Here is a 14,567-nt window from a genome sequence, read left to right as displayed (position 1 = left end):
TGTATATGCATTTTATAATGTGATTAGATCCTAATGCTGTTTTGGGATTTTTTGAAGTTCACCTTTCTGCAGATGCTAACATAAGCAGTAATATTTGGGGGAAAAAAAAAAACCAAACAAATGAAATTGTGTTAGATTCTGAAATAAACTTGATAGCCTAATGGCCTTAATAACTCACTTTTGCTTTGTTTTGTTTTGTTTTGTTCTGTTTCATTTACAGAAAATGAGATATTAGTGTGACTACAGCGTAGTATATGGAATGACTGTTGTCTTCCTTGTTAATTGCAATTTGGGATATTTTCTTACTTGTTCTTCTTAATACTCATGATTATTTAATAATTTCTTCAATTTTACAAATAAAAATAAAAAAAGGCTTCAATTCTAGTTACAAGTCACCTTGGCCATTGAACTAAAACCAGCAAATCAACATGCAAAAGCCACTGCAGCATCCTGATTACACCTGCTCTCAGCCTTCCCCAAAGAATCAAAATCTACCATTCCCAGGAGTTTCTTCCTAAAATCTCCCTGAGCGAGCTGAGGTCACCCTAAGCTCCCACTGTGACAAAAGCCAGGTGCACTATGTCTGTGTGGTGTTTAAGAAGCCAGAGTGGGAGTACAGAGCAAAACCAGATGTTCAGAATGTGTAAGTGAGGAAGTACTGCCTAGCACATAAGCATTAGTGTGCCTAATGTGTAAATACTGCATACTGCCCCGGGTTGCTGGCACTAGGACAGTTTTGAATCAGAGCATCTTGAAGCAGTGAAGAGCACAGTTTCACATACAGAGGGTTCTTCCTGACCTACCATGACCCTGACCTACTGTATCAGCGGTTTCCTGGCGTTTTGCTGCTTGTGTGGCTGGCACAGCCCAGCTTTGCTGCCTTAGCCCTGCTAGGTTTCACAGCTGGCCACAGTGGATGCTGTGTGCAGCTCCCCGACAGAGCCACGAAAGGTCCCTGTGACAGCACTGCCCTCTCTTCCAGGACCTTGCTGTTGAAATGAAGGCAGTTCTCACTGCTCAGCCTTGGCTTGCATGAATCTGCAGCCTGCCTCACAAATGCTCAGAGCCTGTCTAAGAAGATGCAGCCCACAGGAACACAGAGTATCTTAGCTGGAACATGCTCTTTTTTGCAATAAATCTCCTGGTTCCTGAGTTTCACATCAAGGTTAGGCTCAAAATGCATGAACTGGGTTTTTTTTTGTTTGGATGATGCTAAACAAGATGTCCCCTGAAGTGTGTAAATTCAATCTGGTGACCAGGCTAGAGGGAGTCCATTGTAATCCCCTGAAATCCTGGCTATGGGTGCCAGCTCCTTAGCACCAACACTTTTGCTGTACAGATCTTATCCCACAAGCTGCCCTGTTTGCTAATGTGGATGTTAGACAGTGCCACTCTACCTTCCCTCTGTGATTGAACTTGACCTTCTGGTCTGAATCGAGGGGTGCACAAGGAAGTACATGGGTTTTTAAAGTGCCCCCTGACTTAATGAACTTCTGTAGGAAAGGCTTTCTGAGCACTCTCTCATCTGACAAAATCTCAGGCCTGCTTTGGGTTCTGGGTAGTATCTGCTGTTACATGAATGGAATGGTTGAGGTCTCATCTCTCAAAACTTTAGCCACTCTTAACCAGTTAAAGCACAGAGAAGGAAAGTGAGAGACTTCACATTCCAGGCTGAGTAGCTGTCAAGTTCCTTCCCCTGTTACAAAGAGACTTAAGCTCATTGCCTCAATGTCTCTCAGGGCAGTGAAGCAAAAGGGGGTGGTTCAGGTACCAAGAAATCCTTTCCTATTTTGTAGATCAAAATCTGCAGCTTTGAGTATTTGAGAAAGAAAGGTGACTGCATGTGTATTTTGGATGTTCAAAACTATGACATTCACAGAAAACTATTCCACTAAGCAGGCACTTTTTCCCTAAACTATAACCAATTCCTGGTTTTCAAAGTCTGTGTGATCAATAGCTGTAATACTTTCCAAATTAAAAAACAGAACTGTACCCAATCTTGGTTGAAAATAGAAACCATTACTTCTCTTTTCTGGCTACATAATCAACATTTTTAGGATGAAATTAATCTCAGTTAACATTAGGGGTATAAAATGTAGGTGTCTACATCAGAGCTAATCCCCTAATCAACTCTTTTTCTAGTCAATGCAGAAAAATACACACTTCCAGGGCACAAGCTGTCTAATTAGTTTTATACATGTGCTTTAGAATAAGCTGAATCATTTCCTCAAAGTGCCTGCTCTTTCCACTGACTATAAGGGAAGTTAAGACAGCTACATGATACATAACTGTGTACTTGTGTCACTCACCCGATGAAACAAGCTTTGAGAGAATACAATAAAAATGTCAAATTTCAGGTTTTTCGAAAATATTATGTATTATTCACATCAAATCCAGGAATTCTGCAGTAGTATCTACATGCTTTTCCTAGGAACAAGCAGAAATAAACAGAACTGAAATAAATCTCAAAAGGAGATTTGCCCAAGGGGAGGGTGAATAGATTAAGAACAGATCTGAGGAGAAAGATCTGGGAGGTGTTGGAACTGGATCATCTTTAAGGTCTCTTCCAATTCAAACCCTTCTATAATTCTATGGTCTTAAATTATGTCAGACCACTTAATAACTTTCAGGTTCTGATGAATTTTATAAATGAAAATTTTATTTAAATGTTGTTATTTAAAATTTTAAAATATATATAATTTTTTTTATTTTAAAAATGTAATTTATTTGAAATACATTTAAAATTGTAAACTTTTTTTTTAAGAAAAGTATTTAAAAATGTCATGTTTTTACCCTATATCAGTTTCCATGTAACAGGGAGGCAAATATTTTCCTTACCATGCAGTGCTGAATGAGTATATAAGATATATAAGTTTTATTGGGATCAGGGATCATATTCCTTTTGAAGCCATTGACCCAGCCAGGACTTGAAACTTTTTACTATATGGAAAAATTAATTACTCGACAGTATCCTCCTCACATGTGTTGAGCTTGTAATGGGGAAAGTTGTGACTTCTCCCTCTCTGCCACCCACAATAAAATGGTAGCAATGGTATTAAATCACTGATCTGGGAGTTTCATTAAGTCTAAAATTCATTTGTATGAAGGGTAACAGTATGGTTATTGCTTTGTTGTTTAGTGTCTTCTGGGATTTTTTTAGGTTCATGTTTTGGTTTTAAAATACAAGAACTTTAGCTGTAGACTATTGTCCTGGTTTAAGGCAAATTTAGGGAGGAAATTTCCAAAGGGGTCCCTCTAGAAAGCAAACCAGTTCAGGAGACATAAACCTCCTTCAAGAGAAGTGGAAATAATTGTTTATTTAACAAGAAAAGTATTCACAAACATGAGAAAATGAATAATATTAAATAAAACCTCTTGCTGTTCTGTAGAGATGGCAAATTCAGAAAGTCCTTGTCATGGGGTGTTGCTCATCTCACTCAGTCTCTTATCAGTCCCTCCTGGGCTGGAAAATGCACACAGTGGGGCACAGGTGTGAGCTCCTGGTGTTTTTCAAACAATTTAAATTTAATTTTAAAACAAAATTAAAACAATTTTGACCACATACTTGGATTACTTGAATTACTTGAATCCCTTTGATTTTTCCCATCCATTCTGCTGCAAAAGGGAATTGATTTACTGGAATGACAGAGTCCAGAATCAAGTATTTCCAAGTCTTAATCTAGATTTAGGTAATGAATTCCTGGATGTCTTTTCTTCAGCATTTCTTCATCTCTAAAATGTGTTTTTATTTCACTTTTTACTGGCAAAAAGGGCTTCAAGTGATAGTGAATATTTGTACTACATTTTGAACATGAGGTGTGATCCCTAAGGACGGGAAGTTGTCAATTCTTCAGTCAGAGTCTAGAGCTAAGATTTCAAAGCAGGAAAGGAAGCAGATCCACAAGCTTCTTGTTACTTATTGAGTAACCTGCACTTTGTGGAAAACTTTTGCTTGTGTCTTATTTATTCATTTGGAGGGAAACTAAAATGCCTTCTGGAGAGGTGAAAAATTGAGCTGCATGCAGACTTTTTCTGAATGAGTGGTAGACTATCAAAAATAAGAATTCAAAGGACTATACTGTTAACTGCAAGCTGCATGTACTTCAGTTACTAGTTACTGGTTATTAGTAGTGATTAGTTTCTTTAATAAAAGCAGCTTTAATCTGCAATGCATCTATCATCACCATTTTCTGCTGAAAAAATATTACCTCATTTTCTTTTTTCAGCATATTAAATGATACTCAATTCATCATAGAAATTGCAATAACATTGATGCTGCATGCAAGTGGACACAGTTTTTGTCTAAACCCTCTGGTTGATCTTGCCATATAGTGGTTTTTGTCTTTTCTGCATCCCTTGATGCTATATTTTGGTTAAACACTCAGATAACCTTGCTCTGTCCTTACTCATGCCAATTCCCAAAGCCTTTAGTGTTTTACTAAGAGCTGAATAACACTCTTAGTATTTGACCATGTCAGGAGAAAACAGCTTTGATCCCAAGAGATGAACCCCCAGTTTCATTCATAAATTCTGCACTGATTTCAAACAACAAAGTAAGTCAGTGGGTAGGCTTTCTAGCTAATGTGAGATCTCCTCCTCCTGAATTTGTATCCCATAGATAATTGCTCTATTTGGTAAAATAGTATACAACAGTAATATTTTCAGTACAGAAAGCACTCAGATTACCACTTCTTTAGTTTACTCACTGTAATTTTAACCTTTTCCCATTATTAAGCCCTTGGAAAGTTATAGCTGTGTTATTATAAAAAGACTCCCAACATTATACTACCGGCGCTGTATATTTTGGTTTATATCTAACTTTCTATGAAAACACCTTTATAGAGAAAACAGCATGACATTTTTTTTCCTTTTTTGTCTTACTTCTCTCCCACAGATTGTGAGCGTGGGAAAGCATGTTAAAGGATACCATTATATTGTTGCCAACCTGGTAAGATACTTTTCTAGAATTATACCCCTGCTCGGTAAGTGAAACACTCAGTTTTACTTTGAAGTTATAGCACTTCAGACAGCATTTCCCATTTGTCTCTAATATGTGCTTGTAGGTAATACATTCTTTATGATGTGTAAAAGAACTTGGGTTTCTTATTTCAGCCATCTAGATATGGAGGGCACAGAAATATAGTAAGTAATACTCTTAAGTTTTATCAAAATCAAGGTAGGAGAAAGAACTGATACGTGTATCTTGAAGCTGAATTAGAATTTACAGAACTGAAGTGACTTTTGACTCATCTTTTTTTTATTAGTAACATAAGAATTCTAGAGGTAACTCTTATACATTCCCCAGGGAACATTTATTTTCCGGTAAGATCAGCTATTTCCAGTCAAATTACTAGTTCAGTATTTTTACTTTAAAGCTAAACTGGGCATTCACACAGCTAATGTTCAGAAGAGGGCAAAGAAAGAGCAAATTCAGTATTTTATTATTTAAATGACTCATTCTTTAAGCCAAAATACCTGCCTGGCAAAGCACAGTGAATGTAGGACAGAGTCTAATGCATGCTTTAAACTGCTTTCTTTCTACTCTCCCTCAAGGAATTTTAGTTGACGTGAAATATTTTATTGTGCTTTGCTGCACTTGAACCTTAACTTAGTACCACTTCAGATTATTTTTAAAGCCTCAGGTGTTTCAAATGAGATGTCTGTACTCTTAAGTCTTATAAATTAGATTTTTCAGCATTACAATTTTATAGTTCCACAAATAATTTTTCTTATGCAAAGTAACTGCTGTAAACAAGGAATTGGATGTTGCAGTAATCATCTACTGAGGTATGCAGTGGAGATGGGCACATCTGATCTACTTCAGCAGGGGCACACTTTGTTATCTACTGTATGTTCAGTTATGGGTAATATGACTTCCTGATGCATCACCTTTTATATTTTCTGTCAGTATCCCTTTAGGACATGAATCAAATCTCTGTCCTTAACAAGTGATTTCCCCTAGGATATTGGGTCAGTAGCCCAGTACCCCACAGATTGTTTTCCTCAATATTTCTAGATTTGTGTTTTCACTTGTGTTTTCACTGATAAATATCAATCAGAGGAATTTACAAAAATTTAAGATACCTCTGAGCTAGCCTTAGACATAGCAGCTAGGAAAGGAGGAGATTTATGCTTCCTTCTTAGTGCTTTAGCAGTTTGTGTTATGCAGTTTATTGAAGTTCAGTTCTGTCTCTAAAGGCAAATCCTAGTAGAGAATTGTGCTGAAGAGATTTGCCAGAGAAACCAAGAAGTCAGGAGGTATATGTGCTTTATCTTCTCTAGAGTCTTGGGGTTAACTCTAGATTTTCAATATATAACAAATCTAAGAACTACCACAATCCTATTTAACAGAAGTGTTATTCTGATGTTGTTTTCCTTGCACTGACAATTTGATTCTCATGTGCTGTCTCTGCCTTCTAATGTCTCTTATATTATCTCATTTGCAGCCTAAACAATGAATCCTGGAGTAAATGTATTTACAGAATAGTGTTGTTCATTTTTTAAACATGCAAAAAAAGAGGGATGCATATTTTAAAGCACTAGTACAGTGCTTATTCCAGTCTGACAACTTTGATGGAAATTGGATTAAGCCTTTAATATTCTTCAGGCATTTTTCAGTTGATCTGCTAAAGGCACTTCTTCAAAAACTGTCTGCCATTCCCAACAATGCGTTGCTTAGCTGTCAAGACCACCCTAGCAATAATGTGGCAAATTTATTTCTTGGCTTTTTTTTCTTTATTACACAAATGGAAGTTATGAATGAAGGTTCAACATTATTCTCTGGTTTTAAATTTTGCCTTCTAGTGGAACCCTGCTGTTGTACATTCTTTATTCTGCTGTGCTGACCTAGAACAGATTGGACCCACAGTGGTGTAGGAGGGCAAACAAAATCTTAAATTGATTTTCTAGGGATTCAAAGATATTTCTCTGGAGAGATTCATGCATGGAGGAGCCAATGTGACTGGATTTCAGCTAGTGGATTTCAGTACCCCAATGGTAACTAAGCTGATGCAGCGCTGGAAGAAACTGGACCAGAGAGAATACCCAGGATCTGAGACCCCGCCAAAGGTACTCCCTGATCTGAAACACTACCAAAGATACCACTCCAGTGTTCTAATTTCTGATTAATGTTGTTGAATACATGAATGAAGACTTTAATATTTAGGCAGAGGAGAAGGCAGTTGATCTTGCTGTTACTGGCCATTAATCATGCCTATCCTTACATTTGTATGGTGGAAACAAAAACTGCAACACATTTTGCTGATGTGCTTGAATGTCTGTTGTCACTTATTCTCCAACTTCACCCCTTTACTGACAGCAGTTAAAGGTCAAGTGCTTAACTGACAACTTAATTTCAATAAAATTTACATTAATTAGTCTAATTATCTAGGTTTCTTTGGAGTGCAGCTCTTTCCTGACAGATGAATTCTTCTGGATGAGATATTACTGTAACTGTAAATTTGCTGCCTTTAAATTTTCATACGGAGTTCCCTCTGGAAATTTTCCACCTCAAAACCTCACATAGAAATCACATTCAGGCATGATTTTAAAGTTAAATCCCATCCCAGTGTTTCCCTATCTTAATCCTTCAAAGACTGGTAAGAAAATATTTCTTTGACATATAATTTTTCTGGCAGCCAAATCACAGCACAGCTGTAAATATGATTTCATCAAAGTAGTTCTGCTTTTATATGCACTGATGCATACCAGACATGCTTGAAAATGGGCCCCTTTGTGCTGGCACTATGCAAAGATCAGCAACAAGCCCTCCCTTGGTTTGGACATTGGGAGCTTGGCAAAATCTAGACAAAGTGTCAGCGTGGGTAATACAAGACATAGCTATAGAATTCAGGGAAATTCCAAAAATGTATGTTAAAAAAAAAAACAAAAAAACAAAAATCAAGGGTTTGGAAAGCAGACATCCCCAGTTACTGGTTACAGACAGGAGAAATTCTCTCTATAAGACTCCTTGCCACAAAACCAGGATTATTCTGTCTGCTTCTGAGAAGTCAGCATGATTAAGTGGAATCACACATAATTCATCTAGGGATAACCAAAATTTGAGGTTATAAAGATAAATCATGTCTCAAAGACCTTATAATCTGCAAGAAAAAGGAAAGGAAGGAAATTAGATTTGAATAATGGAATTTGAATTTTGGAAGTTAGAGAGCATATCAATAGCAGCCCTGGGCATGTGAACAACTTTTCCTGATGTGTTGTTTTCATCAGAGGACCATCCTGAGAAAACTCCCCTTTGTCTATGTGGCTCCAGGCTCACATCTGGTGAAGCCTTGTTCTAAATGTTTCATTTGGCATGTTATCAACCTAAAGCAGTTGCTGTTGTTAGTGTAGAAACACAGAGTGCTCAGGATAAGTATCAGGCAGAGAGCCAACACAGGTTTTCTGATAGGAAGAACCTACTATTGATCATTCTTAACAGTTCCAATAACCTGGATGGCTGGGCATTAGTTGTGCATTTTTTCAGTTATATTTTCTCAGCAAATTACTGTTTCTTTTCTTTTGAGTAAGTTGGGTGGATGGGGATATTCCATATTGTATATGTCAAGTGAGAAAAAAAAAAAAAATATTTGAATATTTCAAGTTTAATTTGTTTTTTTTTTTATAATTAATTCTTAAGAAGCAGATTTTTCTACCCTTATGAAATACAATTTTAAAGCTGTACCTACTGAAATGTCTTGTATTTACCCCTTAGACTAAATTGCTTTTGATTTTGAGGAGAGCTGTTTTCTAAACAAAGGTGTAGAAGCTGCTGCATAATAAATCAAACTAGAATCATCTTGAAACAGCAGATTTTTTTTGTCAACTCTGAAGGGCTGTGTTTGTCCATCTATTTAGTATACATCTGCATTGACATATGATGGAGTACTTGTGATGGCTGAAACTTTCCGTAATCTTAGAAGACAGAAAATTGATATTTCAAGGAGAGGAAATGCTGGTGATTGTCTTGCCAACCCTGCAGCCCCATGGGGTCAAGGGATTGATATGGAGAGGACATTAAAACAGGTAAGAGGAGGCTTTATTCCAGGGATCTTTTAGAATTTTGGATGCCAGTTTCACACTATGTGACTTGCAAAACAGTATGCACAAAGGTAGTAATAGGAGAGAGAAAATTATTTTTCACTTGGAAATTGGAAGCAGCCTGGGCTGTTCAGGTTATTCTGATTTGTAGCTTGGAATGAAGGCAGAGAGGACCTACTGCTATTTGAAGCTACTGTTAGATCTTTTGAGATAGTTGGAACTTCCTTCACGGCACTGCTGAATTCATTTGTTACTACTGCAAATAACCTGGCTGTACAGATATTGTCATTTAAGAAAAAAGGTATAACCACATAATATAACCTTTCAAATATGTTTCTGTCATCTTCAATAAAAGTAGACTTCTCCCAGGGAAATCACATAGGTAGTTTTGGGGTTCTTTTCTTTAAAAAGAAATAACCCAGAGCTATTGTTCTCTGATGTCAGGTTTTTGAATTCCTGATGAATATGGATGCCTAGAAAGTTCCAGATCTCTGTCAAGACGATTTAGCCTTTCCTTTGAATGGGACAGTAAAGAAAATAAAAATCCTGCAGTGGAATTTAAATCATTGCAAATGAGCAGACTCCACTCGGGAGAAACTTCTGAGAAGTGACTGCTGACAGAGCTGGCAGCTCTCTGCCTAGAAGCCAAGGTTTCAGTCCTGGAGAAAAATCAGCTGAGATAGAAATGGACAGAGGGAAAAAGTGATTTCAAGCCATCTTGATTCTCAGGGAGAGAAATCAAGCATTTTGTATTCTGTGCAGATGCACAGATCAGTAGCAATTGCGAGAAACATTAAGTCAGGCTTCTGCGTTCAGGCAGACAGCATGAGACTTTCATGGACAGATCCTGATAAAATCAAAACCAGCAGCAATATGGCCACAACTTCCTTGGGACAAGGACCACAGCTTGGGCATCCCTCAGTGACAAAATACTGAGAGAAAGAAAAAGTGTTCTGGATTCAGCTGAGGCACAGGTGGTGGGAAACTGCCACAGCCAATTGTAAGGCTTCACATCTGGCCTTCTTCATTTGAATGCTTTTAAAACACCCCTTTCAAGCCCTATCCATATCAGCCCTGTCTTATCTTCCCTGATGGTAAACTGTTTTGCTGGGGCTAAGGTTGTTAAGTTGACCTTGATGAGCCATATATACTCAACTTGTACCTTTAATCCAGTGGAGTGGGAGCTAAAAAGATGCATGAGCTCAGGCCAAACTTCCTTTAGTTTTTTTTCATATGACCCCAGGAGTGATGAGAATAGTAAAAAATGTACTTCTGTTTCAAACCTGCAGCTGGAAGGTGTTGAGCTTCACAGCATGAAAGAGAAGAAGGTCCACTGTGTGTCTTTGTTAGCAGTTAGATACTGACATATCTAAGCCTGTTTTGAGCATGGTTTGACAGGAGAAAAGAATATAAAGTAGCCAGCTTTATTTCTTTGAACTGTTCTACAGTAGTGTTTTTATGGTAATCTAAGGATGTAGCCAGGATAACTTGCACTGCTCTGTAATGTTTGAAATAAAGAGCATAAGACTGGATTTTCATGGTGGTTTTTCTTCCATTTGTAGGTTCGAATACAGGGTTTGACTGGAAATGTTCAGTTTGACCACTACGGTCGCAGAGTCAACTACACCATGGATGTCTTTGAGCTGAAAAATACTGGCCCTCGGAAGGTATGTGCTGACATTGCTGTCCTCATATCATATAAATGAGTTGTGTACAATAAATAAGTTATGCAAACTTATACTGAAGTGGACTCTGCAGTTTGGAAAGGTATAATACACCGAGTACACGGATATTTCTGGTGAAACCGTCTTTTAGCTGCATTTTCTACTAGGTGCTATTATTCAGTGACTCAAATTGGGGAATACAAAAGCAAGTGTGCATCTTGGAGTGGTGGGATGTCAGTGAGTCAAGCATACTAAAGAAAACCAGCTGGATAACATGTTGCTAGGCTGCTGGGTGATGGAAAATGGTCAGAATGCTGAATAGTAAATATTTCATGTACCTTATCCCAAGATTTCTGTCTTGAAAATTACTTGCATTTTTAAGCATTTTTCTGTATAAACATGAATCATAGGCTATAATTAACAAAGGGCTTTTAAGGGTGAAAGAACAGGAGAGAGGAGAAAGAGGAAATTACCTGAATCCTTAAAATTTTCTGAAATTTATTGCAGTATCTAATCCTGTGTGCTTGATTGGCTTGGTTGCTTGTAAGCAAATGCACATTAACACATGTCTAAGCAGATCCTTCATGTCTGAATGCTCATTATCACTCAACCCAATCACTTTGAAAAGATAAGCCTGGGTACTTTGTTGATCTTTTCCCTTTTGTGCTGAAATTTGTCCATTTATCATAGTATAAAACAAATAAAAGCAGAAAACGTACCCAGGCTCAAGGATTTTCATTATTTTGAGTCATCGTGGCCTATTTTGTTTGTGAGGTCATCAGAACAAGAGAAGGGGGCAGGTGATGGTGATGGCTGCTTGAATAGGGCCAAAGCAACCAAAATTGAGTTAAATAGTCCTCTGGTATTGGCCAGAGGAGGGAAGCACGGTAAATAGTACCACAGATGAGCTGTGTGTCCCTGGAGACAGTTACCTGCCACAGTGCTGAGGAGGTAGAGTGTTAAACTGCAGGCCCAGAGCAGAATTACACACTTGGATGAAAAATTTGCCACTATATCACTGTGTAGAGCTGTCGACTGAGGCAAAGCATGTGCCTGCATATAAGGCCTGTTGGTGCAGTTGTCTTTTGAAATCGTGACAGATGGCTGAAGAATAAATTGGGAAAGGTGAGTTTGTCTTTCATCTCTTTGGAAGTCCACTATCTTGTGCCAGAAAATGTGTCTGATCTTGCTACCAGCCCTGCCTCCTTCCTGTCTCCTCTCCGCACCTTTGGCGGCCAGCAGGATATATGGGTGGCTGGGGTGCACTGGAGGAAACAGTGAATTATGGCCTTTCCATCCCCTATTCCCAGTTGTACAGGAGGGAAGACAAGGTGCAAAAAGATGTGTTTAATTAGGTCACAACTTGAGAAACTCGTTAGGGAACTTGGTTGTCAGCAAACTTTTGAAAAGGGTTGATGTTTGTCACCTGTTATAGGAGAGGTGCCTGTCTGGCACCACTGCAGGGATGTCCCCATCCTCTCCTCTTGCCTGCAGTTGAAGGGGAGGGTGATTGCAAACAGAGGAGCTATGTCTGTGCTGTGCTAGAGGCCCAAGGTGCTTTTTTTACCTTTCAGTCATGCCTTTCTGCTACTCCTAAGTCATTACCTGTGTTTGATATAACAAGTCATAACAGCTCTGACAGATCTGGCTACTCTGAAGAATTTATTTCACATGTATTAGATAGTGCTTTATATGTGATCATTGGACCAGTTCTGTGGTCCAGCCTGACAAATCCTATATAATATGTGAGAAATGGCTCTACTTAATTGAACTAAGAGGCCTTCACTATTAATGTCTTCTTCTCATGTCCAACATAACATGACTTATGAGTCACCCAGCACTATCCTTTCAAAACTGCCTTTCCAGTCAGAGTAACGCATGGCTCCAATCTTTAGAAAAGTGATTTTTGTTGCCCACAGCTTTAAATATGTGAAGAGACCATTAAAAAAGGGCACAGCTAGACAGAGCAGACTTCCACATAGTTTAGTAAAACGGGAAATATTAGCCCATGCTCATGTTAGTTTCATTTATGCAGCACCTCTTACTTGGTTCTTCTCTGCAGAGCAGTAACAAAACCTGCTGGTGATGGGAAAGGGCAGGAGAATGAGGATCACAGAGATGTAATGGAATGGATCCTATGACTTGAGGGCTGTGATCAAGTGATACAGGCTTTTCATTGGTCCTCAGGGACTGGACTAGAGGCAATGAGCACAAACTGAAACACAGGAGGTTCCTTCTGAGCATTAGGAAATACTTTTTCATATTCTGAGAGTGGCCAAGCATTGCCACAGGTTGTGCAGGAAGTTTGTGAAGTCTTCATCCTTGGAGACATTCAGAAGCCATCTAGACACAGTCCTGGGCAACTGGCTTTAGGCTGAACAAGGGGTTTAACCAAATGACTTCCAGAGGTCCCTTCCCAGCTCAGCAATCCTGTAATTGTGTCATTCACCATCCTTCCTATCACCAAAATAAAAGGTAAACAAAGCATATACATCACATGCACAAGATGCTCTAAGATTTGGCTTCTGAACTCCAACTTGCCAACATGAAAATTAATAATCAAAATTTTTGAGTATTCTCTTGCCCTCAGTGGCTTGTGAGCTCCAACAGGATCACTTAAGTGGATACTGCAAGGTACACAGGCCTTCATAGAGAACGCTGTTCATTCGAATGCCAAACTGTTATGGCAAGCTTACTTTGAGGTAAATATTTTTGCAATGTTTTCCTAAAAGATAAATTCATCCTCTGTATGAGTGGATGCAACTGCTATGAAGTTCAGTTGCAACCCAAAAAGAATTGGAGGTACTTTTATGGCTAAATTCAATCCTTTCATTTGAGGAGTTCTTTTCCTTGTGGAGTTGAGGTATTTAAGGGAAAGCATACTGTTATTTAGTGCTCTCAAAGTGACTGTGTATCTCTCTACTTCTACCCAAGTGTCTTGAAGTATCTTTCATATTTATTCAGTAACCTTGTTCAAGAGTTACTTTAGTGCAGGTTTGTATCAAACACATACAAGCTCACCCCAATACACAAAAGCTTAAATTCCTTTAAAAGATGTCTGTCATTTATCAAATAATGCCTTTACTGTTGTCTGAATTTTCATATAGTACTTACTTCTGTAGCACAGTACCTCATTCATTTTATGCTTTCCTTTTGAGCTTATAGCAGTGAAGAATGGCTCAATGAAAAATCATCATTCACTATCATAGTAGTTCTCTATCTAAACTGACAGATTTTGGTGTACATATTTTGCCTTTAGCTGGTCACGGTTTTTTGACAAGAACTCCACATTTTCAATAATCAGTTGTATCTGTGCCTGTATGGCTGTGTGGTTGAAAAAGAATATTTTTTAGCACTGCATACTACTAGGAAGAAAACCTTCCTCTCCACTATATCAGCACTACTGACATTTCCTGTTAGCTGCAGACACCTAAATCAAGGTTCCAGTGCTGTAAGAGCAATTGCAAAAAGAAAAGGAACATTTCAACTAAATATCTCAGAACTTGTGCATGGACAGTTTGTGCTTGTTTGCTTCACTAATAGAAAAAAAATCTGTTCAGTCAAACTACTCTAGGGACTGTTAAAATTACTTGCCTCTCCATGCATTTTTTGCAAGAAGGAAACTAATGAAACAGTAAATGTAAAATCAAGAGGAAGGGTGACTATTCTAATAAAATACAGAATATACATATATATAATGCATATGAGAAGAATGAGAAGCAGACCCCTGCTCTTTTAGTCTCTCACATCACTGCATTGAGCTGAGCATGTCATGGTGGCAGAATCCTATGTGACAGTGAATTTAATCAGGGTTCTACAATAGTGTTGGAAATAATAATGACTATGTAACTGATTTGATCATTT

At 38.1% G+C, this 14,567-nt stretch overlaps 1 protein-coding gene across 11 annotated transcripts in view; it reads left to right on the top strand.

The window, feature by feature from the left end:
• The window catches only part of GRIA4 (glutamate ionotropic receptor AMPA type subunit 4), a 216,440-nt gene that overhangs the window by 136,500 nt on the left and 65,373 nt on the right, over positions 1 to 14,567 (top strand). For all 11 annotated transcript variants that reach the window (XM_015621207.2, XM_015621218.1, XM_019006143.1 and 8 more), the window contains exons 5-8: positions 4,895 to 4,948; positions 6,910 to 7,068; positions 8,857 to 9,024; positions 10,602 to 10,706. In XM_015621207.2, the coding sequence (XP_015476693.1) occupies positions 4,895 to 4,948; positions 6,910 to 7,068; positions 8,857 to 9,024; positions 10,602 to 10,706 (486 nt within the window). The remainder of the gene's footprint in view (positions 1 to 4,894; positions 4,949 to 6,909; positions 7,069 to 8,856; positions 9,025 to 10,601; positions 10,707 to 14,567) is intronic.

The sequence above is a fragment of the Parus major genome, chromosome 1 (genome assembly GCF_001522545.3).
Source record: "Parus major isolate Abel chromosome 1, Parus_major1.1, whole genome shotgun sequence".
NCBI lineage: Eukaryota > Metazoa > Chordata > Aves > Passeriformes > Paridae > Parus > Parus major.
The sequence above is the reverse complement of the archived record's forward strand: the minus strand, read 5'-3'. Positions and strand labels throughout refer to the sequence as shown.